This window comes from Notolepis coatsorum, assembly GCF_963971535.1.
Source record: "Notolepis coatsorum genome assembly, chromosome: 19".
Lineage (NCBI taxonomy): Eukaryota > Metazoa > Chordata > Actinopteri > Aulopiformes > Paralepididae > Notolepis > Notolepis coatsorum.
The window spans coordinates 82,664,184-82,690,361 of record NC_140183.1 but is presented as its reverse complement, the minus strand read 5'-3'; the positions used below and the strand labels follow the sequence as shown (position 1 = coordinate 82,690,361).

At 45.6% G+C, this 26,178-nt stretch overlaps 1 protein-coding gene across 1 annotated transcript in view; it reads left to right on the top strand.

Annotated features, from left to right (window-relative positions):
• Positions 1-26,178, top strand: part of LOC311245869 (cytidine monophosphate-N-acetylneuraminic acid hydroxylase-like) — a gene marked incomplete at its 5' end in the record, with an annotated part of 85,825 nt that overhangs the window by 29,156 nt on the left and 30,491 nt on the right. The window contains 4 exons of the mRNA XM_084335893.1: positions 7,668-7,858; positions 7,958-8,038; positions 8,780-8,846; positions 25,898-25,979. Coding sequence (XP_084192019.1) covers positions 7,668-7,858; positions 7,958-8,038; positions 8,780-8,846; positions 25,898-25,979 — 421 coding nt within the window. The remainder of the gene's footprint in view (positions 1-7,667; positions 7,859-7,957; positions 8,039-8,779; positions 8,847-25,897; positions 25,980-26,178) is intronic.

Below are 26,178 nucleotides of genomic sequence, written 5' to 3'. Positions count from 1 at the left end.
CAGTGTCGAAGGCCTTTTGTAGGTCCAGCATGACCATGCCGCAGTATTTGCCAGCGTCCACCTCTTGTTTGATGTGGTCGTTCAAATAGAGGAGGCATGTGTCAGTGGAGTGGGACGTTCTGAAGCCAGATTGGAATTCGTAGATTAGGTTTTTTTCCGCCAGGTACTTTTCGACCTGTTCGTAGACTATTTTCTCCATGACTTTCGAGATGGAGGTAAGAATAGAAACAGGGCGGTAGTTGCCTGGGTCTAATTTGCTGCCCTTTTTGTGTAGAGGGGTCACTCTCGCAATTTTGAAGTCCTTGGGGACGTGCCCCTGTCTTATAGAGAGGTTTATTATGTGTGTGATGACTGGGGTGATGGCGGCTGCTGCGTCTCTGAGGAATTTGGAGGGGATGTTGTCATGGCCAGTGGCCTTGTTAGGTTGGAGGGCGCTCAATTTTTTGAGTACCTCATCGGTTGTTACCATTTCAAGTTTGAAGTCGTCTGACCTGTTAATATAGATGGACACTCTGCCGAGAAATGTTATTCTCTGGTTGAGAAATGTTATTCTCTGGTTGATCTTTGTGACCACCTTTTGTGCCATGCTCACCCCTGATAAGGTGTTGTCCAAAACACATCCTAGGTATGTGACATCCTCCTTTGCTGTAACCTCGATATCTCCTACCACTACTTTGAACCCAGGTGACCTCTTTAGTCATATGGCAGAGCCAAAAAGGATAGCTTCGGTTTTACCCAGGTGGAGGGATAACCTATTTTCGACCAGCCAATGACTGATCTTGACAAGCTCTAGACTGAGTGACCTCTCAACTTCTCTTTTGTCCTGATATGAGATCATGAGTGCAGCATTGTCCGCAAATAAAAACAAGTTACATTCACAGGCAGTTTTCATGTCATTGACATATAAAACAAATAAAAGTGGTCCTAAAATACTCCCTTGCGGCACCCCACACATCTGTTGAAGTGAGGAGGATATGCTGCCATTAATTTCCACTACTTGTTTCCTGCCTCTCAGATATGACTCCATCCACCATAAGGATATACGGTTAAAACCCATAGCCTTCAGTTTATATAAAAGTCGTGGTTAACGGTGTCAAAGGCTTTTTGTAAATCTATTAAAACCATCCCACAGAATTGACCTTTGTCCACCTCTGTTCTAATTTGGTCTGTCAGATATAGTAAACATGTGTCTGTGGAATGTGATGTTCTAAATCCAGACTGGAGCTCGAACAACAGGTTGTTTGTAGAGAGGTATTCGTTTATTTGATCATGAATGATCCTTTCTATGACTTTGGACACCGCACTAAGAATCGAAATAGGCCTATAGTTCCCTGGGTCTAGTTTATTACCTTTTTGTAAAGCGGAATGACTCTGGCTTGTTTGAGATCATAGGGAAACTGTCCTTGACAGATAGATAGATTTACAGATAGATGTGTATTAACACTTTGATTTATTGCTTGAGAGCCAGCGCTTAAGTCAATGAGAGAGCGAGCACATTTTTGAACACATAAACTATATCTTTAATTATGGCTATGTGTCTAATACGCCCGTCGCTTATCAATGACTTGCTTGCAGTCAATATGTACGAAACGGATTGTTTTTTTCATCGGTACATTTCCGTTTGATACCGTTTTGAATACGAGTATAGTTTTGGAAATGTCTAGGAAAAGGGATCGCCCTTTACTGGAATACACACAACACGTTGTAATTTTTCGGCTGATTTATGAATCGTTTTCAAATAAACGCTAGATTATCGATAGTATATGTGTACTTATGCACGCTAGAGAAGCGGGCTGAAAATGATTATCTATGACCTGGTCAGAGCTAACGTCATACACGCACACACACACAGACACAGACACGTTGTGAAATATGTGAAAAAAACATCTGATTACCACAAAACTGGTAAAATAGATTCCTTACCTCAGATCAGAAGTGTAACGCGTGACTTCCCACGCGTTACACTTCACCAATAAGAGTCCGCACTGTCAGGATCGCGTTTATTGATCCAACATTAGACCTCGAAACAGATAATCCACGCTGCTTTCGGTTGCCCCAATGAATGCAATAGTCTCCGGTTACATGCCTGAGAAGTAAAATGTGGAATCCGGAGTTTTCTTTTCACATGCATTTTCATTGAGTCCATTCCAATGGGTGCAATACCATCCGGGAGACGATAGGGGGCGGTATTTGCCCTTTTCGAGCTCATAGACAGTCCAAATGATAAAGTGAGGCTGGATTGATGAAAAATTATAAAAGAAATAAAAGAAATAACGATTAAATAACAAGATTTCTCGTCATTGGCACTGAACGCATGGCGGCCAACAATGAGATTTCTCGTCGTTGGCACTCAATGTGTTAAGCCGGAGGCGATGGACTCAGCTGCATCCCTAAGAAATCTAGCAGGTACCTTGTCCTGTCCTGTTGCCTTGTTAGGATTGAGGGCCCTCAGTTTTTTCAAAACTGTGTCCTCAGTCACACTCACAAAGGAGAAGGAATCTGTCTGGATACCTTTCTGTCTGTAGTACTACCCTACCTGTTTTTCCCCATACATGCCAGTTGTACTGGGCAGTCTCTTAACCCTCCCTCTTGCTTAGCCACTAGTATGGGTTAGGGTTAGGGTTAGTGACAGTGCTGCTCGTGACCGATCCGGTCCCTCTTGCTTAGCCACTAGTACGCCTTTCTCAAACAACTGCTGTCTAACCACAGTCCTTAAACTCCCTTTACTTTTATCAGTCAGACCACTTATATCAATGTCATACTTTTCAATAATTCTAAGAAGCTGGTCTTTAGTGCAACGCTCCAGAAGTTCTTCACATGGGGAAGCAACAAACTCCTCTATGCCGGCCATAGTAGACTAGTCTAACACGGTGACCAATTGCAGCCACTCTTATTGTCTGGGACCAAATACGGCCACGCCCCACTCCCAGCAAAAAGTGGGAATCTCTAGAATGGGTTTGGGGCGGCGCTGTATACGGAAGTAGCTCTCAAGGTGACGATTAGACAACACTTTTTTGTTGTCAGTAGATGGCAGCATTGGTTTAAAATTAAAGGCTGAAAATGTTGAGAACTACAACACTGCATTTCCCAAGAGCGTTAGCACAGGTCGCAGGTCACTGGGATGGGTCTATATTCTCCGACGTGATCTGAACAGCGTTAAACTATTACTGCAACCTCGGTATAGCGACCGCGAATGGCCAACTAATTATCTTAACAAAAGTGCGCTGGTAGCATTACATATGTTGTCTAAAGGGGGACATATGGTACAATTTAAGATTCTAATGATAATCGGCATATAAAGGACAAGATAAAGCATCGTTAATTTGTAAGAAACCTCAATGAAAACGGCGCAGGGTGCTATTGTTATGAAAATGTGATAGAATCCTATAAAAATGTGGACGCACTTGGCCTAAGTTCCGTTACAGCTCAGCAGAGAGAAAAAACAAAATTAAATAAATAAATTCCAAAACCAACAGACAGTGCTGCCAAGTCCGTCATGGTTTTTGCCTTATTTCGTCTCCCTGTGAGGGATAGCTGTCAATCACTGGTCTCTGTGGTTAATTGCCTCATGGGTCGGCAGGTGTGTGGGCTTGATTGCACCTGATTCAGTGCAGCTGTGCCTATGGAGAAGCTGAGTCTATTTAAGTTTGAAAGTGTAGTGCTGATCTCTGCCCTATTCAGAATTTGGCCTTTATTTGTAGCTCTTGTTTTGGGCTACTGGCTTTATTCTACACTTTGTTTTATAGAAGCTGAGCCTTTTATGGTTGTGTTTCTTTTGGAACTGTCTTTGCTCACTACGGCACATAAACTCCCTTAGTGGAGGTTCATTGTTTTACGTTTCCAATATAAACTCTGTTATTAGGAGGTGCCGTTGTGGCTTATTTCTGTTTCTACTATACCTCTTTATTGAGTGTTGTCCTGTTTTTTGGACTTGATTTATTTTCTTAAATACTCACTGTGAGGCTTCCACCTGTAAAGGTTGTTTTGTGTTGTTTGTTTTCCCCCTTCTCCTTAATGTCTGCGTAAGCAGTTTAGTGGTTGTTCGTTACACTGATAACTTGAAGAGTCCCTATTATCTGCTCGAGTCGTGACCCACATACACCCGCAGCCCTCACAAAGTCAACTAGTGCATACAAAAGGAATCTTGTATCCCTGAGGCTGGTGTGGGACCCCCATGCCTTCTCAGGGCATCAGTGATCAGCAATACAGTGCAAAACAATAGCACTGCAGTGACTGCCAGTAGCCACCATGAATGAATAAATAAATGAATGAATGAATGAATGAATGAATGAATGAATGAATGAATGAATGAATGAATGAATGAATGAATGAATGAATGAATGAATGAAAACTTAATTTAACAGATTGCAGAATGGGTACAGCAGGGGTTCCCAAAGTCGGGGTCGCGACCCACAGGAGGGTCGCGAACCGCCGCGGGGGGAGGTCTCCAGATAATAAAAAAAAAAAATCAAATATAAATATATATTTTTTTGCAGTCAGGCCACTAAACTTAGAAGCAGGCCAGGACAGTGTTTCTAGTTGCAGCAGCGCAATAGTTCAAATAACCTAGGTGGGGAACAACCAGGAGATCACTGCAACTCACACAAGTTGGAGAACTATCTCTCTCCCTCTCTCTCTTGCCCTGGTTGCCCTGGTTAAAAGCCTCCAATGCTTATTAGTGTGTGTGCGTTTGAACGTGTGCATGTTTTAACCATACATTTTCATTTATTTATTAAAAAAAAAAAAAAAAATTATTATATTTTTTTTAAATATTCTTTTGCCTCCTATAATAGTTGGGGTTGCGGCTCTCTGACACCGTTATTTTTGGGTCGTGGCCTGAAAAGTTTGGGAACCCCTGCAATACAGTACGGCTCAATACACACAATTGTTAAGCGGATGCAGACCAGAGAAAGACGTTTGTCTTGTTTACATCAGGGTCCCCCATTTTCAATTCATAGTGACATTTATGACATACACAACATACATGACATCATGGTACGGAAGCGTATTGCCGCCACACCAGAAAAAGAAAAAAATATCCGTATCACATTATAACATAAAGGTTTCACGTTATAACGTGATAACTTCTTGTTTTAACATAAAACGTTTCACGTTATAACGTGAAACGTTTTATGTTAAAACAAGAAGTTATCATGTTATAACGTGAAACGTTTTATGTTAAAACAAGAAGTTATCATGTTATAACGTGAAACGTTTTATGTTAAAACAAGAAGTTATCACATTATAACGTGAAACCTTTATGTTATAACAAGAAGTTATCACGTTATAACGTGAATCGTTTTATGTTAAAACAAGAAGTTATCACGTTATAACGTGAAACCTTTATGTTATAACGTGATATGGATATTTTTTTTCTGGTGTGGCAGCAATACGCTTCCGTACATACAGGTATATACCATGTGCAATCTGAAACCAAGTGGAACTCTAAACTACTTGTGTCAGTTTGAACAGGTGACTTCTCACACCCACAGCCCTCACAAAGTCAACTAGTGCATACAAAATGAATAGCGTGAGGAGCTGTAAACGCCTTCCGTGAAGATGGAATTGTTTGGACGTTATGCTGTAATTGCAAATGGGAAAGTGAGTCGGGACATTGTCACATTGCTACATTGTTGCGGTTCCGTGCGAACGCCATGAGGAGGATATTCCTTTTGTATGCACTAGTTGACTTGGCTGTGGGTGACTGGGTGTGAGAAGTCACCTGTTCAAACTGACGCAAGTAGTTTAGAGTTCCATTGTATCCCTGAGGCTGGTGTGGAAAACCCCATGCCTTCTCATGACATCAGTGGTAAGCAAAACAATGCAAAACAATAGCACTGTGACTGACAGTTTTAGCCCCCCATGTTTAATCTGAAACCAAGGGGAACTCTAAACTTTTATGTGCGAACCATACCATGGTCCTCGGGGGAGCTCATTATTTTTCTTTCGGGGGGGGGGGGGGGGGCAGCAGTGCTGCGCGTGCCTCACAGGGAAGACTTTACTGTGGCGCTTGCTGACATAGGCTATAGGTATGAGTAACGTTACAGAACCACACATAGACAACACCACACAGGTCTGCATGCATGATATTGAAATACACATGCTCAGATTAACCCCTCTGATCCAACACTAAAATTCACACACAAATTTACACAAACACATGGATGAACCAATACCGAACAACAAGTCCACGACCAAACACATCGAGTCTAACATTATTATAGTAGGCAAATGCAACATTATCGCCACCCACCTGATGGTGACACACAACAGTCCTATTTACACATAAACACACGGATGAACCAACACCGAACGACAAGTCCACGACCAAACACATAGAGTCTAACATTATTATAGTAGGCAATGCAACATTATCGCTAGGGATGCACCGAATGGGAAATTCTTGGCCGAAACCGATACCGAAAATAGGAAACAGTTGGCCGAAAACCGAATGCCGAAAGGCCGAAAATGATTAATATAAATATATATATGTTTTTTTTTTTTTTTTTTTTAGCTACCTGATTATGGCAAAAGACATGATTATGGCTAAACTTAACTTAAATAATATTAATAATCACTATTATGGGCCCATAAAACATTTATTCAGCACTTTTGAATGCATACATTAATTCCAGACTGACTGCTGAAAGATTGTACAATTTAAACATTTTCTCTTTGCATACAACAAAATGTGCATTAAAGTCAAGTGCATTTTCTTTTCTCTGTAGGATAATTACAACAAAGTGCATTCAGAACAAAGCCAAGGTGCTTTAAAACTGCATAACGATTGCATAAAGACACACACACAGGACTGTTGCATTTACTACATCTCCCATGACTCTTAGCGGGGGATGACATAGCTTACGAGAGACTACAACGATTGATGACGACTTCCTGTCCTCGCATTTCCATTTGCGGTTTAACGATACATTTTCAACAACAGATTGCTGCTAATTAAACACTTAATTTAAACGGAGTAACGTTAACGTTATGTCGAGTTCATACGTGTAGTGTAGTATGAACTCGTCATAACGTTAACATTACTCAGTGTCCACTGTTGCTGCCACCGTTGCGTCGCAGATGGATGATACACTGTTAGCTCCGTAGCTAATCCGCTCCTAGACTACTGATAGTTGGAGCTGATCAATACTCCGTTTTTTTCTAATTTAGTTTAGAACAGGGTTTCGGGGGGCATCCCTACTCCCAAGAGGAGTTAGTTATCACAGGCTGTAGAATGCAGGAAGAGCTGCCAAGCTGCTCACGTTACATGTTGCGCATGCTACCGGTATGTCTGTAGTAGTCGCGTTTTGATGACGTCATCACAACAACACGTTATTTGACTTTCGGTCATATATTTTCGGTGCTAAAACCCTTTCGGCCGAAAGCCGAAAGAGCCGTTTTAACCATTTTCGGCCGATAATTTTCGGTAGCGGAATTTTCGGTGCATCCCTAATTATCGCCACCCACCTGATGGTGAAGATCTGCCCAATTCTCAAAATGTATTTATCATTTATTGTCAGTATTTTAGACACCCCCCAAAAATTCACAAATCATGTTTTCAGGGGGGCTGATGTCTCATATAGGGGAGCCATGGCTCCCCCAGCTCCCCCCATGGTTCGCACCCTGTCTAAACTACTTACTGACCCTTTTGCTGTCACTTTGAACAGGTGACATACCTGACACACGCGTGCATGGAGCTGCAGCTTGGGCAGAGACGGGTTGTGTTTGACCCGTGGCTGAAGGGTCCCGCCTTCGCCAGGGGCTGGTGGCTGCTCCACGAGCCTCCCGCCGACTGGTTGGACAGACTGTGCGCGGCCGACTTCATCTACATCAGCCATATGCACTCAGACCACCTCAGGTATTGTTGTCTATCGTGTGGTGTCAAGCTGCGGTTGGGATTTTGTTCAGAAATAAACTATATTTGTAAGGGACTGACTTCTCCTTTTTCCATTTGCAGCTACCCCACGTTGAGAGCCTTGTCAGAGAGGAGGCCAGATGTCCCCATTTATGTTGGTCATACATCAAGACCTGTCTTTTGGTGGGTACACTGACCAGGGCTCAGAAGATAACGAAGAGGCCATCGTGTCCACCACTCTTAAGTTCTTTAACCCAGATAGCAAAGTGACATTGATTCAATGTTGAAATTACATCAGAATCATATTGTTTTGGTTGAGGTTGAAAATCAACATTGGAATTAATGTCGACAACCCATGGCCTTTTTTTTATGTTGCCTTAAAAGCAACATTGAGTGAATTTTGAAAACAAAATTTCAATGTTGATTCAAAGTTATTTACAGTGACGTGTCAACATTGATCCAATGCTGTTTCTATGTCAGTTTGCTATCTGGGTATGGACACGGACAGGATCAGTCCTTCGATCCATGTATTCACTCAATAGTATATTCCAGAGATAAAGAAAGACAATGATAATTCTAATGTTAAATGTGCATGTAATGTAGTAAACAAAGGCAGATCATAAGTCATCATTAGTCATCATGGTTTAATTAATTAATTTATTACCCAGGGACAATGCACGTTAATCAACACTTTCAGTTTCCACATCAATGTAAATGTGCCAGAGTTAGCTAATGAGCTAGTTTTCATCCGTGGTCCCTGCCTAACATGCATGTCTTTTGATGTGGGAGGAAACCGGAGTCCTCAGAGGAAAACCCACGCAAACACGGGGAGAACATGCAAACTCCACACAGAAAGGCCTCCCGCTGGGGTTCGAGGCAGCGGTGCTGACCCCACTGTCTCACTCTTGTCTCACTCTGCCACAGGTATCTGGAGCAAAGTCAGGTTCAACTAACCAACATCAACGTGGTCCCATTTGGTGTCTGGCAAAACGTAAGAACGGTAGACTAAACAATAAACAAATGTTTTATTTTGCTTGTGTTTAGGGGTGTAACGGTACACAAAAACCACGTTACAGTACGTACCTCGGTTTTGAAGTCACGGTTCGGTACGGGTTTTCGGTACAGTGGGGGAAAGTTTGGCTTTCCATGTTCCACTCAGGGGTTATGTAGTGTGCAGTAACTAATTGTACTTGTAGGGCTGTCAAAAAAATATATATATATATATATATTATATTAGATTGTGAAAAAAACAGCCCCCGTGGGCGGTCGTTAGTGGTTAACATACCGTTGTATTCGTTCGGTACACTACACAGCCGTTCGGTACGGTACGGTACACACTGAAACAGTTCGGTTCGGTACGGATACGTGTACCTTTACACCCCTAGTTGAGGACCATAACAGAAATGTTTAAATTAATACTGTCTGGTGCAATCATCAAAATGAAGTAAAATCGCGGTTAGGTGGCGTAGCGGAGAATGCGTTCGTCACCAACCCCGGAGCTGTGAGCTGGATTCGCCTGTTCGAATCCAGCTCACAGCTCCGGGGTTGTCACCAGCTTGGCTGGCCGTCCACACTAATACAATTGGCTGTATTAGAGGGTGGGAGAAGCTGGCGGGGTGGGTCCGGGTCGTTGTAAACAGCGACTCCTACAGTTCGGTCGGGGCGCCTGCTAAGCGCGGATAGGACCTGAGGGGGATAGTGTGATCCTCCCACACGCTACGCCCTCTCAATGAGAATCCGCGCTGCCAGGTGAAAAGAAGCGGTGATTGGCTGGACGTGTGTCGGAGGAAGCACGTGGTAGCCTCCACTCTCCCAGATGATCTGACTGTGGGGGGTAAGTGCGCAGCGACCAGGAAGGGATTGGGAATTGGCATACGACTAACATTGGGATGGGAGAAAAAAAAAACTTAACCGGCGAAAGAATGCACCTTAAAAAAAATAATAATAAAGTTTAAGGGAATTGAACCGGACCGGAGGATCCACAGCAAGGCAGCGCTACTATAGTTGTCGATAGTAAAAAAGGGGGGATTACTGCTACATAATGCTGCCGCGACGGAGCTCCGCCGCGACAATATTATTAAACAGCGGCTCTGTCATTGTCATTGAAGTGGGAAAAGTGAGCCGTATTGTATATTAGTACATTGCATAGTATCACCTTACTGTAAATTGTACCTCATCCCATTTCTGCTTTGCACTATAGCGTATTGTCAGGGCCGCCTCAGGGGGTGTGCGAGCTGGGTTCCCACGCTTGCCTTGACATTTTTTTCCATACTACCTCCTGATTTTCCAGGTACCATATTAAGTGATGATCTATAGGCCCCTGAAGTTTTCCGCCCCCATCCGCGCCCCCCTCCCCTCACACACACACACAACCCCCTAGGACACCTGACTACTTACTTGATTTAAAAGATGTGCCAGTCAAGTCTACATTGTAAATGCTTAGAGATTATGTCTTATTGATAATATCAATGCATGAAATAATGCAACAAGCTGTAGATGAACAACAATTTATTGAACTGGAACACATGAGCACTGGGATTGATATATGTTCTCTCTTCCACTCCTCTCCTCTCATCCTGTCCTCTTCTCTCCACACCTCCCCTCGTGTCCGCTCCCGTCTTCTCTTCCTACTCTTCTCAACTCCTCTCCACTGTTCTCCCTTTTCCTCTGTCATCCTCCTCTTCCATCTTCGCTGTCTGGGAACATCTGAGCAAAAGTTTGAAATGTCAGAGTTGGAGTTGAATGAGAAGTGTGATCTGACCATCTTCATGACCCAGCGAATCTCTGCTTCAAATACAGCTTGGCTTGAAAAAAATGTTTTCCCCTGAGCTCTAGAGCCTTTTTCCGTAGGCTGTTCACTGCTGGTACTGGGCACCTGACTGTCACTTTCGATATCCTGGCTTGTTTGGCCGCTTCTTCCCTCTCCTGTTTTTGTAGCCAAGAAATCTGTCATTCTTCTTTCACTATTTAGCTGTCCAGCTAACTTGGTGTGGGTTTGTCCTTTTGAATGGCTCTTGAGGGAAGAGATCCCCATATTGCTGATGTCAAATGACTTGCGGCAAAACTTGCAATAAGCCTTGTGGACATCTCCTGGTACCTCTCTAATCCAGTCCTTGTATTGAGAGTCATATTTCCAATATGACTTGAAACTGCCGCGTGTCATTGTCACTCACTCCTGTAATGCATCACACATTTGAGATTATGAGTCTTATGTAGAAGGGGTAGTATGCCTACTCTTTAGGGGTGTAACGATGCATCGATTAATCAAAATGCATCGATTCTAATTGTGACAATTCAACAGGTGATAAACAGGTACTAAATACTACAATCAACAATATAGATTATACTCAATAGGCTAGATCAGGGGTGCCTAACCTTTTTTGAACCAAGATCTACTTTTTAATTTACCACTTAGCCGAGAGCTACCAGCCAAAATTGTATATTGTAAGCAGTCATTTGAGGCTTTATAAAAGCAGCATAATGAACACAAATCTGTCAGTGCAGAGTCCAACCTCATCTTAAATAACAAACAGCATTGCTTGTTGTAGTTAACAAGGAGAGGCAAAGTTGATTTAGCAAAAAAAAATTTTTTTTTTTTTTTTATAATCAAATTTTATTAATCGAGATCTACTTGAAATCAGCCCGCGATCTACCTGTCGATCGCGATCGACTGGTTGGGCACCACTGGGCTAGATTATCACTATAAGCGTACTGGTAAATTGCTTCCTAAGCAGCTGGTAGAATTATGACCTTACTATAAGCCTTAACTATATAAATATATATAGTATATAGATTAACTATATACATATATAACTAAGCGTCCTCATTATACACATATTTAACACTTACTTGTGATCAGGGACGCGCACACAGACTGAGGGGATCAACTAAGCCCTCTCTAATATATAAATGCTGACTATCAATCAACTGACATGTCTGGGCAGCGTGTAGCTGTTCCGCAACAGTAAGTGACTTCCGGGGTAGGCCTGATTGGCCCCGACAGGCACGTGACGCGCAACTTTCTCTGCCGCGCGGCACGCTCCGCTCTTGCGGAATGATGTAACCGTCCAAATCCGCTATGACTCTCATTCGGCGCTTTAGCTCACCTCGCAGAGCAGCGGTCCTGCGATCCTGCGGTCCGTTGTTGACGAGTTCGAATCCCATTGAATTTATTTTTTTTAACGTGATTTTTTTTTTAACGTGTATTCTTTCGCCGGTTAAGGTTAGGCATGGTTAAGGTTAAGGTTAAGGTTAGGCATTGTTTCGGAGTTGGTTAAGGTTAGAACGGTTAAGTTTAGGCGCTGTTAAGGAGCTGGTTAAGGTTAGAGTTTGTGTTAGAGAATGGCAATATTCTTTCTATGGTTAAGGTTAGGCATGGTTAAGGTTAAGGTTAAGGTTAGGCATTGTTTCGGAGTTGGTTAAGGTTAGAACGGTTAAGTTTAGACGCTGTTAAGGAGCTGGTTAAGGTTAGAGTTTGTGTTAGAGAATGGCAATAGACAGCCTATTTCCGCGCGACAGCTCTCAGCAGCCTCGTTGCGCGTCCTGAGTTTGCAGCGTCACGTGCCTGTCGGGGCCAATCAGGCCTACCCGGAAGTCACTTACTGTTGCGGAACCGGTACACGCGTCTGGGCATGTCTGAGGGGCATCAAGCTGCAGAACAGCACCCCACTGTCTTAAGCATCCAGCTGCAAAACAGGGGAGCATGTCTGCATCAAATTCCAACATCCAATATACCATATGGCATATAGGATGCCAAGAGCATGCTCTACAACATGGTATCATCCATTTCTATCTACAGTAAAAGCTGCTCACATGTAAAGGGTTTTTATAAACTCATGTTAATTCTGTGCTCAATAGTTAAATTTTATTACAAATCATCCAATAAAATTTTCCAGGACAACTGTTTCTATTTCCATGTAATTGGTCACTTTTGCTCAGTTTCCATGCCTTTCCATACCTGGAAAATGAATCCCATGAATCCCATGTTTTCCATGTTTTCCAGGTCCGTGGGAACCCTGGAGCAGTGCGGTCGCACAGGGCCTCGCGGGAAGGGGGGCCTCGCAAAAAAAAAAAAAAAAAATATATATATATATATTTTTTTTATTTATTATTATTTTTATTTATTTATTTTATTTATTTTTGCGAGGCCCCCCTTCCCGCGAGGCCCTTTTTCATCACAGACCTAAAATCTAGTTTTGCTTATATGCTTATATATTTCACATTAAACACGTTTGTAGAATGTGTCTGACTTGTTCCTGGGTCTGCAGTGACATACTATTGGTTTCAACGAAGGGAGCTATGGGGCTCTGCAGCAGACATACTATTGGTTTCAACGAAGGGAGCGGAGTGGTTACTTACATCATGTGTAGTACGCCAGCGTGAGTCAGCTGCGTTTGACTATTTCGCGCGTGCAGCTTTTGACTATTATGCTTAGTTATGCCAGCCAACTCGAAGAGGTCGGTCATTATCAGTCGGTCGGTCACCAAGGAACGTTGACGAAATGATGCAGTCGGGATATAGCCATGATGATGTCGGCTAGTAGCTAGCTCAGCTAAAGGCTAACTAGCGTTAGCTAACCTAGAGACATGCAGCCAAGATGAAGAGGATGGTCGTTTGGCAGATGAACTTCGTCAACTCCACGCGGTTGTCTCCATCCTCTTGGACGTTTGGTGAGTTTTTAACCTATTCTATTAACTCTATTCTATTCCCGCCGTGGACATCGCTCTCTCTCTCTCTCTCTCTCTCTCTCTCTCTGGAGCTAAACTGGCCGACTAGCTGTTGTAGTACTACTAGTAGCTAACGGTGTATGGCCTGGTGTCATGTGCTTCTGCGTTAGCTAATGGTTAGCGATAGCCTGGTTGAGCTAACTGTTAGCCAGTTAGCTGTTTAGCTTCGACGTTGCGCTCGGCTGGGAACGTTCGTTTGATGCTATCAGTTAGCCTTGAGTTAGCTGTTAGCTTGTGCTACGACCATTGACATTAGCCGTGAGAATAGCAGGGGGTTCTGGCACTCTGACTACGACATCATCTTTGACAGAAGATGTAGTCGGGCCTGCACCATGACAAGGCTCTGGCCATAGCTTATTTTTGTCCCGACAGCGAGAGGCCTTTCGTCAACGTGGAGACCTGTGTTGCGGCCTTTCGCCCTGCGTTCCTTGGTGCAGGTAAGATTAATGAAAATGTCATGACATTACCCCACTCTTCCTTCCTTCCCCTCCCGAATGTTTTGTTAATAACGATGTTTTTTTCCAGGCAAAACATATGTTACTTCACAACATTTGGAGATACGACATGTGCTGTGTGTGAATTCATTTGTTCGTTTGTGTAGCTTGGGTAGCGTTGGGCCGTTGGCCAAAGCTGTGTGTGGCCTGGTGTCAGTAGCCTACCTGGCTAGCCTTTAGCTGTCGGCCATTGGCTCCTTGCTGCTTTGTTTTCTCTTGGTATAGACCCTCTTCTCTTTGGATTTAAGTGTTGATCTTTGTCCTTTTGGATCTATGTATATTCATGTTGCCTTTGTGAAGTTATCTTTTCCTTCTGTTTTGTTCTTTCATTAAAAGTTGAATATCCTTTAGGGGGTCATCTTTGCTTATCTCTCTCATACATGCTCTCTCTCTAACACACATGCTCTCTCTCTCTCTCTTTCTAACACACACAGTCTGCCTATGGCGGCCTTTCTCGATGGCTAGGCTGTGCTCGCTGAGTCTGTACCTAGTCAAGGATCTTTAGTCACAGTGCTCAGGTATTCTGCCACTGTGTACTCTCTGTTTAGGGCCAAATAGCATTTCAATTTCTTTCCAATGTGTCTCTCTCTGTACACTGTATATTGACTGTAGAACGGGAGCTCTCTCTCGCGCTCTCTCTTGCTATATGTTGACTGTATCATGCCCAGCCTCGGGCAGCGCTATTATTTACGAATATGTTGACTGTATGAAAAAAAAAAAAAAATATATATATATATATATATAATTTTTTTTTTTTACCTTTTTGGGGGGGGGGGGGGGGGGGGGGGCCTCGCGTTTAAATCTCGCACAGGGCCTCGCATTTCTCCCAGGCGGCCCTGCGTATTGTATATTGTATGGTAACTCAGTTACTTCTATTCTGCATCGAACGCTGTACATATGTCTCTATACTATTTTATTTCATACAACAATGTATGCCTTTCAAATGTTAAATGATAAATGATTGCATGATACGCGCAAATTTGCTGCTGCGGGCGGCGTTGAAGGCGGAAAGCGGCGGTGAAACACAGCAGCCTCGTTGCCGCGTCCTGGGGCTGCCGCGGGGGGTGGCCGCGGCGGGTCACGTGCCTGTCGCGGCCAATCAGGCCTACCCCGGAAATAGGAACGGTTGCGGAACTGAAACAGGCGGTCTGGCCACGGGCCAGATTTTCCCCAAGCCTGTGGTTTGGCGGGCCAGGATCTAAAACAATGGCTAACTTAATATACTGATATTGTAAAGAGACAAACGTTTTTCTCTGGTCTGCATCCCCTTAATCCACTTGCACAATCTGAAAGTAGCCACTTCCAGCTGACTTCCGGTTGCCAATGGCACTTCGTGTCCCATCCAAATACATTGGTTTTAGCAACTTTTCTCCCCTTATTTAAACAACTTTGTCGTCACAGAGAGGCAATGAAACGTTTGTATTATTATAGTATAGAATGTATTTAATAAGCAAACGTTTGTCAGCAGGGTTTTTGGGCTGTATTTCATGTAAAAACGTTTACTGTTAGTTTCCTTGCTCAGCCAGCATTAGCTAACAGAAGCTAGTGGTTAAACAGGCCGGATTAGCTTTGAGCTAACTATCTTTCCCGACCCATGTATTCATTCCATTCTAAACATAACGTTAGTTTACAAAACATGACCTGTCTATATAACGTTGAGGAACAAATTATAAGTGTGTGGGTGTGTGTTTTTGTGAACATTGGACTGCAAACAGAAAATGCATCACAGTTACAGACAGTAGCTACTGTTAGCTGCACTCAGGCTGGCTGCACTCAGGCGGCGCGATCAGCCTGTTGGACAGGGAATGAAGATCTCCAGCGAACACTTCATTGCCTCGGATTATGTTGTTGGGGGTGGAAGGTTTGTCCAGAAGACCACTAATCAGCTGAAGCCTGATGCGGTTCCCTCGGTCTTCGACAGACAGACCGGCGCAGGCTCCCGGGAGCGATGGCTAGCTAGTTAGCACCAGCCGGGGACCAACCGACTGGTGCTAACTAGCTAGCCATCGCTCCCGGCAGCTAACGCCGGTCCCCGACTGGTGCTAACTAGCTAGCCATCGCTCCCGGCAGCTAACGCCGGTCCCCGACTGGTGCTAACTAGCTAGCCATCGCTCCAGGTCCCCGGCTGGCGCTAACTAGCTAGCCATCGCTCCCGGCAGCTGACGCCGGTCCCCGACTGGTGCTAACTAGCTAGCCATCGCTCCAGGTCCCCGGCTGGCGCTAACTAGCTAGCCATCGCTCCCGGCAGCTAACGCCGGTCCTCGGCTGGTGCTAACTAGCTAGCCATCGCTCCCGGCAGCTAACGCCGGTCCTCGGCTGGTGCTAACTAGCTAGCCATCACTCCCGGGAGCCTGCGCCGGTCTGTCTGTCGAAGACTGAGGGAACCGCATCAGGCTTCAGCTGATTAGTGGTCTTCTGGACAAACCTTCCACCCCCAACAACATAATCCGAGGCAATGAAGTGTTCGCTGGATATCTTCATTCCCTGTCCAACAGGCTGATCGCGCCGCCTGAGTGCAGCCAGCCTGAGTGCAGCTAACAGTAGCTACTGTCTGTAACTGTGATGCATTTTCTGTTTGCAGTCCAATGTTCACAAAAACACACACCCACACACTTATAATTTGTTCCTCAACGTTATATAGACAGGTCATGTTTTGTAAACTAACGTTATGTTTAGAATGGAATGAATACATGGGTCGGGAAAGATAGTTAGCTCAAAGCTAATCCGGCCTGTTTAACCACTAGCTTCTGTTAGCTAATGCTGGCTGAGCAAGGAAACTAACAGTAAACGTTTTTACATGAAATACAGCCCAAAAACCCTGCTGACAAACGTTTGCTTATTAAATACATTCTATACTATAATAATACAAACGTTTCACTGCCTCTCTGTGACGACAAAGTTGTTTAAATAAGGGGAGAAAAGTAGCTAAAACCAATGTATTTGGATGGGACAGGAAGTGCCATTGGCAACCGGAAGTCAGCCGGAAGTGGCTACTTTCAGATTGTGCAAGTGGAGCCGTACTGTATTGTACCCATTCTGCAATCTGTTAAATAAAGTTTTCATTCATTCATTCATTCATTCATGAACAGCAGATCAGCTGTTGCAGATCACCGCGGCGGGTGATCAGAATGCAATTGAAAACACGACTCACCATACCTTGAATTGAATTGAATTGAATTGAATTGAATTTTTATTCACACACACACACGATACATTTTACATGCGAGTATCCTCATGTGATAACATGTCGCAAATTGTGTGCATGTGCCAGGTCTCCCAAGAAGCTATTTAAAGCTTTTGGAGGGAGCCTGAACACAGATACAAACAGAATATGAACAAACAAAACAATAACAAAATAAACAAAACAAACAAACAAAAACAAAACAAAAAACTGCAACGTGGGTAGGTTTACACACCTACCTACTACTGACATAACAGAGATACATAATACAGACAAATTTATTCCTAAGTTATAATTTTAATTAGAGATATGATTTTAGCAGTTCCTCTTTCAATGATTTTTTAAAGGTTTTAAAGGTATTAGTCATTTTTAGATTTTCATCAAGCTTGTTCCAGATCTGTGGACCCCTGCATGCTATGCTTAGGCTAGCACAATTTAGCCTTCTCCTCTTGCCAGATATAAGATGCTTGTTTCTTGTGTTGTGGATGTGCAGTGGTTGGCAGACTGGGATAAGCTCAGACAGTCTGTGATTCATGTTGTTGACAACTTGATACATAATTGATGCGTTTTGATGAATGTTAAATTCAGCGAGCCTCAGGAGACCAAAGCGATGGAAAAGAGGCTTTGAGGGCGCTCGATACCCGGACCATGACAGCACTCGTAGTACCCTCTTTTGAAGGCTTTCTAGTTTTTTGAGATGGCTGGGGTATGTGTTGCACCATATGACGTTACAGTAATTAATGAGGGGTTCAAACAGGGTTTTATGCTTTCGTCTCTTTGTTTGTACCCCTGCTCCCGACTACTGTCAGCGACTTCGGGTTATTGAGAAGCGCTATATAAATTAAATGAATTATTATTATTATTATATAAAGTGAGAAGGGCAGGCAAGGGAAGAAAATGCCGTATTTTGCAGAATAAGCCAACATATTTGGACAGTTTTGTTTGTAGGTGTTTTATGTGGCATTTGAAGTTGAGTGACTCATCGATGATGACCCCCAGGAATTTTGTGGACGCCACTCTTGACAGCTCCTTTTCATTTATTTGTATGCACATGTGATGTGTGTGCATCCGATTTGAGTGGAAGACAATAAAGTTTGTTTTGCTGAGATTTAGTGATAACTTGTTTGTTGTTAAGTCCTCCAAAATCCCTGCTAATGTTTGAAACATGTCATATCCACTCGCCGCCCTCCAATTCCAGATTGGCGTTGAATGCTACTTTATCTGCCAACTTGAACACAGTTGTCATCATTGCCTCGTTGTTGTTGTTGTTGTCGCCACATATTATGCTCGGCACGCAAGAATCACCGACCTTGTTATGGTTTGTAACCGACCCCAATCGCACAACACAAGACAGGTATGAGAGTAAGCCAAGAACTGGGCATTTATTGAATACAACAGAAAAGCGGCACTGTCCCTTTAAGGGAGAACACAAAAATACTGGAACAAGGAAAAAGGGCAATGTGCCTTTAAGAGGCGAGCAGGCTAAGGGGAAGGCTAAGGGAGAACACAAAATACTGGAAACAAGAATTAGGGAAAATTGGCACTGTGCCTTTAAGAGGCGAGCAGGCAAAGGGGCTAAGGCTAAAGGAGAACACAAAATACTGGAAACAAGAATTAGGGAAAATTGGCACTGTGCCTTTAAGAGGCGAGCAGGCTAAGGGGCTAAGGCTAAAGGAACAGGGCCAGGGCAAGGACAGGGCAGGAACAGGGGCACTGGAGAGGGGAACAGGGACAGAGGCCCGGGGAGGCGGGCTGGAGACAGGGACAGAGAAAACAGGGTTAAGGCCTTGGACAGGGCGAGGGCCAGAGCTGCTTACAGGGATGGAGTAGGAGCGCACAGGCTAGACGTCTGGAGTGGTGCGCGTCGGCTTGAAGAGCGCGCCGGCTCGGAGAGACGCATCCTCCCGTAGAGAATTAGAGAGCGATGCGCGTCTGGAGAAGTAGCGCGCCGGCTAGAAGTCTGGAGTGGTGCGCGTCGGCTTGGAGAACGCGCCGGTTCGGAGAGCGCGCCGGCTCGGAGAGTCGCATCCTCCCGTAGAGGATTAGAGAGCGATGCGCGTCTGGAGTAGTAGCGCGCCGGCTAAACGTCTGAAGTGGTGCGCGTCGGCTTGGAGAACGCGCCGGTTCGGAGAGCGCGCCGGCTCGGAGAGACGCATCCTCCCGTAGAGAATTAGAGAGCGATGCGCGTCTGGAGTGGAGCGCGTCTTCTGTAGGAGCGCGTCTGCGCGGGGTCTGGAGTGGAGCGCGTCTGCTGTAGGAGCGCGTCCGCTGTAGGAGCGCGTCCGCTGTAGGAGCGCGTCTGCTGTAGGAGCGCGTCTGCGCGGGGTCTGGAGTGGAGCGCGTCTGCTGTAGGAGCGCGTCCGCTGTAGGAGCGCGTCTGCTGTAGGAGCGCATCTGCGCGGGGTCTGGAGTGGAGCGCGTCTGCTGTAGGAGCGCGTCTGCTGTAGGAGCGCGTCTGCGCGGGGTCTGGAGTTGAGCGCGTCTGCTGTAGGAGCGCGTCCGCTGTAGGAGCGCATCTGCTGTAGGAGCGCGTCTGCGCTGGGTCTGGAGTGGAGCGCGTCTGCTGTAGGAGCGCGTCTGGCGCGGGGTCTGGAGTGGAACACTGGAATACCTCCCGTAGAGAATTAGAGAGCGCAGGCTGTGTCCCACTCCAGGCAAACGGCGACAGGTGGCGAAGGCTTGCACCTCGTCTCACGCCGGAGATGAAACAGCATACAGAATACAGAAACAGATACAGATAGGGAATCTCCCGTAGGAGCTTACAGATAGAGAACGACCCGACGAGGACTGGGGGGGAGATCGAGGTATTTAAAGCCCACTGGGGCGCTAATTAGAACACACATCAGGTGCGTGATGGTAATTGATACTTGACTAAGAAGTGTGTGTTCGGCAAGGACCAATCAAACACATAATGAAAGGTAGTCCAAGGGTGTGGGCTGCTGAAGAGCAGACGAGAGTAAACGAACGCGAGGGTGGGGGCTGGAGAGGTGAGGAGACAGGGAATTAAAGGTCCAGGGAACAGGAATTAAAGGTCCAGGGAAGAGGCGAACCTCACAGTACCCCCCCCTCCACGGGAGCCACCGGGCGACCCAAAAATACAGACAGAGGGGCAGGGGACATAAACAAGGCAACAAACAAAAAATTGGGCCATGCTAGCGGGGAAGCTACACCAAAAGTGCGGCTAGCAGAGGGACAGGGAAGCTGCCAGGGCACTGATAGCTACAGGGCCTATGCTAGCTGTACTGCTACATTAACATAGAGGCTGCGCTAGCTGCCGGAGCTAGGCTAGCAGACAGGGCTGGACCAGCATGAGAGAACAAGCTAGCTGGAAGGACAGTCCTAGCTGTGGGGAACCGACCTTGCTAGCTGAAGGGGCAGTCCTAGCAGTGGGGAAAACTGACCTTGCTAGCTGAAAGGGCAGTCCTAGCAGTGGGAGAAAACTGACCTTGCTAGCTGAAGGGGCAGTCCTAGCAGTGGGGAAACTGACCTTGCTAGCTGAAGGGGCAGTCCTAGCAGTGGGGAAACTGACCTTGCTAGCTGAAGGGGCAGTCCTAGCAGTGGGAGAAAACTGACCTTGCTAGCTGAAGGGGCAGTCCTAGCAGTGGGGAAAAAACTGACCTTGCTAGCTGAAGGGGCAGTCCTAGCAGTGGGGAAACTGACCTTGCTAGCTGAAGGGGCAGTCCTAGCAGTGGGAAGGCTACACAAAAAGTGGAGGCCATGCAGAGGGACCGGGTTAGCTGCCTGGGCATGGCTAGCTACAGGGCCTATGCTAGCTGCAAGGGCTGCATTAACCTAGAGGCTGTGCGAACAGCCGGGGCTAAGCTAGCAGACTGGGGCCATGCCGGTAGTAGAGGCCTGGCAAGCTGCAGGGGAGCTAACGAGGCTAACAGGGAAGTTACAGGGGAGCTAACAGGGGAGTCAACAGGGGAACTAACAGGGGAACTAACAAAGGCTAACAGGGGAGCTAACAGGCTAACAGGGGAGCTAACAGGGAAGCTAACAGGGGAGTCAACAGGGGAACTAACAGGGAAACTAACAAGGCTAACAGGGGAGCTAACAGGGGAGACTAACAAGGACAAACTCAACATACACTGTCTGTGCTGGCTGGGGTCGTCGACGGGTCGGGTCATACTGTTATGGTTTGTAACCGACCCCAATCGCACAACACAAGACAGGTATGAGAGTAAGCCAAGAACTGGGCATTTATTGAATATAACAGAAAAGCGGCACTGTCCCTTTAAGGGAGAACACAAAAATACTGGAACAAGGAAAAAGGGCAATGTGCCTTTAAGAGGCGAGCAGGCTAAGGGGAAGGCTAAGGGAGAACACAAAATACTGGAAACAAGAATTAGGGAAAATTGGCACTGTGCCTTTAAGAGGCGAGCAGGCAAAGGGGCTAAGGCTAAAGGAGAACACAAAATACTGGAAACAAGAATTAGGGAAAATTGGCACTGTGCCTTTAAGAGGCGAGCAGGCTAAGGGGCTAAGGCTAAAGGAACAGGGCCAGGGCAGGAACAGGGGCACTGGAGAGGGGAACAGAGACAGAGGCCCGGGGAGGCGGGCTGGAGACAGGGACAGAGAAAACAGGGTTAAGGCCTTGGACAGGGCGAGGGCCAGAGCTGCTTACAGGGATGGAGTAGGAGCGCACAGGCTAGACGTCTGGAGTGGTGCGCGTCGGCTTGAAGAGCGCGCCGGCTCGGAGAGACGCATCCTCCCGTAGAGACTTAGAGAGCGATGCGCGTCTGGAGAAGTAGCGCGCCGGCTAGAAGTCTGGAGTGGTGCGCGTCAACTTGGAGAACGCGCCGGTTCGGAGAGCGCGCCGGCTCGGAGAGACGCATCCTCCCGTAGAGGATTAGAGAGCGATGCGCGTCTGGAGTAGTAGCGCGCCGGCTAAACGTCTGAAGTGGTGCGCGTCGGCTTGGAGAACGCGCCGGTTCGGAGAGCGCGCCGGCTCGGAGAGACGCATCCTCCCGTAGAGAATTAGAGAGCGATGCGCGTCTGGAGTGGAGCGCGTCTGCTGTAGGAGCGCGTCTGCGTGGGGTCTGGAGTGGAGCGCGTCTGCTGTAGGAGCGCGTCCGCTGTAGGAGCGCGTCTGCTGTAGGAGCGCGTCTGCGCGGGGTCTGGAGTGGAGCGCGTCTGCTGTAGGAGCGCGTCCGCTGTAGGAGCGCGTCTGCTGTAGGAGCGCGTCTGCGCGGGGTCTGGAGTGGAGCGCGTCTGCTGTAGGAGCGCGTCTGCTGTAGGAGCGCGTCTGCGCGGGGTCTGGAGTTGAGCGCGTCTGCTGTAGGAGCGCGTCCGCTGTAGGAGCGCATCTGCTGTAGGAGCGCGTCTGCGCTGGGTCTGGAGTGGAGCGCGTCTGCTGTAGGAGCGCGTCTGGCGCGGGGTCTGGAGTGGAACACTGGAATACCTCCCGTAGAGAATTAGAGAGCGCAGGCTGTGTCCCACTCCAGGCAAACGGCGACAGGTGGCGAAGGCTTGCACCTCGTCTCACGCCGGAGATGAAACAGCATACAGAATACAGAAACAGATACAGATAGGGAATCTCCCGTAGGAGCTTACAGATAGAGAACGACCCGACGAGGACTGGGGGGGAGATCGAGGTATTTAAAGCCCACTGGGGCGCTAATTAGAACACACATCAGGTGCGTGATGGTAATTGATACTTGACTAAGAAGTGTGTGTTCGGCAAGGACCAATCAAACACATAATGAAAGGTAGTCCAAGGGTGTGGGCTGCTGAAGAGCAGACGAGAGTAAACGAACGCGAGGGTGGGGGCTGGAGAGGTGAGGAGACAGGGAATTAAAGGTCCAGGGAACAGGAATTAAAGGTCCAGGGAAGAGGCGAACCTCACAGACCTGTTGCGATAAACCCGTATTTTAAGCATGGCTCCTGTTTATTAAAAGAAGCGTTATATTTCCCCGTTGCAAAGAAGCTATCCAAAGATGTTTTTTTTTTTTTACTCTCTCGCATCTCAAACGCGGAAGTGAAAGTGTGTAGATAGATACAGCTTCACAATAAAAGAGGTGGAGATACTCATCACGCAAACCCACGATAATGTTGTTGTCTCTCTCTGCCAAATTTCTCAGTTCTTCGCTTGATATAATTAATACAAATGTCCAATATAACGGAATTTGTAATGTATTTTATATATAAATAAAATAAGAAACATAACTGGGAGGGGGGGCTTAGAGGGGGCTAAGCCTTTTTCAGAGGGAGCTTAAGCCCCTGCTAGCCCCTCCCCCCCGCCGCCATATAATATCTCTAATTTGTTGGGTCCCTGGCTGTTTGTGTAACACACTATGCTATGCTAGCTATATATCACAGCCGGGGCCAAGAATTAACATATAGTGAGATGAACTTAAAGCAGTTAAAGGTGCTATAGGTAACATTTCTATGTAGATTTTCTTTTTTATTATGCCTCCACAGAGCGCTTAGAAAGGTGTAGAATAAAAATATTGCTTTCCCCCCCCAATACATTATTGATGAATTATACGTTTAGAATTTATTATTTAAAATTAGTTTGCGGGTCCAAAATTAATGATGTTGTTTACATATTGCAGGCACGTATCCCCTACTTCCCATTTCCACATGTGGAATGCACCTGATTGGATAGATTACGTTCTGGTGCTAGTGCGACATGTAATGGCTGAATGTTATCTATAGCACCTTTAAGATCCTTCGGGTGACAGTAGGTTATATCATGTAATAAAATTTTACTTACTCAGACGCATTACCTAAACATAAAATCATCTTGTTTGTCAAACTCTCACCCCGAAGTTGTTGAAATAGTCCAAGTCATTATTTTACCTCAAAGTCACGTTCGATCAGGTCAGGCTCCAGGAGGTCATTACAACTTCACCAAGCTGAAAGAGAAACCAAAACTGGAGGCAAACAATGCAAGAGGAAATAAACTGGTGAAAATTAGCTTTTCTAAACATTTCTAAATTCTGAATTTATTTTGTAAATGTTTAAAAATGAGCCCAGCTCTCCGCATTGCTATCAGCTTGGCTGGTCGTTCATACTAACACAATTGGCAGTGTTAGGGGTGGGAAAGCTGATGGGTGGGGATCGGACGTTGTGGACAGCGACTCCTACAGGTCGGTTGGTGCTCCTGCGCAGCAGAATCAGGAAGCGACGGGGGCGGCGTGTCCCTCCCACGCAGACTCCCGCCGCTGAGAGATCGCGCTGTGCAGGTGAAAAGATGCGACGGCTGCTTCCTCGAGTACCGGAGGGTACACGTGATGTAAGGCTTCGTCCACATTGCAGCCGGCTTGTGGGAGGCATGGCCTAACAGCGTTCAAGACAGGGGAGGGTAGAATTGGACGATACGAAATTGTGATGGGAGAAAAAAGTAGATAAAAAAAAAAGTGAATGTTTAAAAATGATTTAGGGAACAACAATATAACGTAGTCTATTTGGGTGAAACAGTCTCAGTCTGTTTGATTGGTTAATTTGATTGGTGCGAGAAAGCTTTTCTTTTTTTTGTATACAATCTTTTTATTTTTCATTTTCTTTGACGACCGATGGGCTTAGTCTAATTAGTGGCTAGAGGACCGGGGAATGTAAACAAACATGTGGGTTTTCTAACAGCTATATCTATACTTTATAGTGTTGCTATGCTATCTGTCCATTCTCATTGTCAATTGAGTGCATAAACCGTCCCTTCAGAATGGCTTAAAGAAAAAAAATCCATCGGTAGGTTGTCATTTTATAGCGCCGTGAATATAAGCTTTATCGCAGATTTCGTATCATCTATTTTTTGGAAAGCTAGTTATAGAGCTAAAGGCTACTAACGTTATATTCAACGGCATTTCCGTTGTATATATGCTAATGAAATAACACAAACTGCTTATGATCCGGACTATCCCAGAGCATCTATGGATGAAAGGGGGGCGGCGGGGGACGTCGATTAGTATTATTGATTACCAATACAGTGTCCGTGTAAGTAGCCACATTCACAGATCGATTGCTTGCGTTGCACAGCAAGCTCCGATCCGGCTATAAATTAGGTGATAAATGTCTTACCGTCAGCCCGTGTGATACCCGGCAGCATTTCCTCGTTATCGATCGGCATCTGGTAGAACGATATGTCCACTGGTTGATGATAAATCCCCTTATTCCATGGTGAAATCTCCGCTTGGAAACGTGATACACGGTGCATGCTGTTGGTTTGTGATCAGAGTAATATGATACTCCGTTGGAGGGTAAAAAAATAAAATTCCATTCGCCCACAATGATACTGCAGTGGAGCGATGGTGCCGCAAAGAGGATCTGGCCGGTATTGCATGTTGCCGATTCCACAGAGGCGGATAGATCTACAGAGTCGATCGGGGATCTTGATCCGGTTATTAATATGGAATAAAACAATAACAACTTGCCACGGCTATATACGTGCCTCTGGTCCACAACGTATGGCACCGAAACACGTATATATACGTGGCTGGTCCTTAAAGTGTAAAAACATCAACATCAACAATAATAATAATACTACTGACAAGACAATAAGGAATAATAAATACAGGTTAAAACTTAACTAATAAATACAAAATACCAAATACAAAATATTGGTGCGAGAAATCATTTAGTGTGCATCCATCTGCCTCAAGGCTTTTGTCTAATGGTACCTTGTTTTTCTCTAAATCAGATTGACGAGCATCTGAGGTTCATGATCCTGATGGATGATGTGCATCCTGAAATGGATACTTGCATCATTGTTGATTATAAAGGTGAATGTTTTTTCTTCATATGATAAGAGTTCAGGGTTTGTCCCTTGTGAAAATGTATCATGGTAGTTTGATGGTCATTTAAGTTTTAACCATGGTACTGGCCATTGTATAAATCATTTACCATGGTATTTCCATAATTTCTTGGTCACTACCATCATTGTAATCACCAACATAACTTTTTGGGGAAATACCACAATAC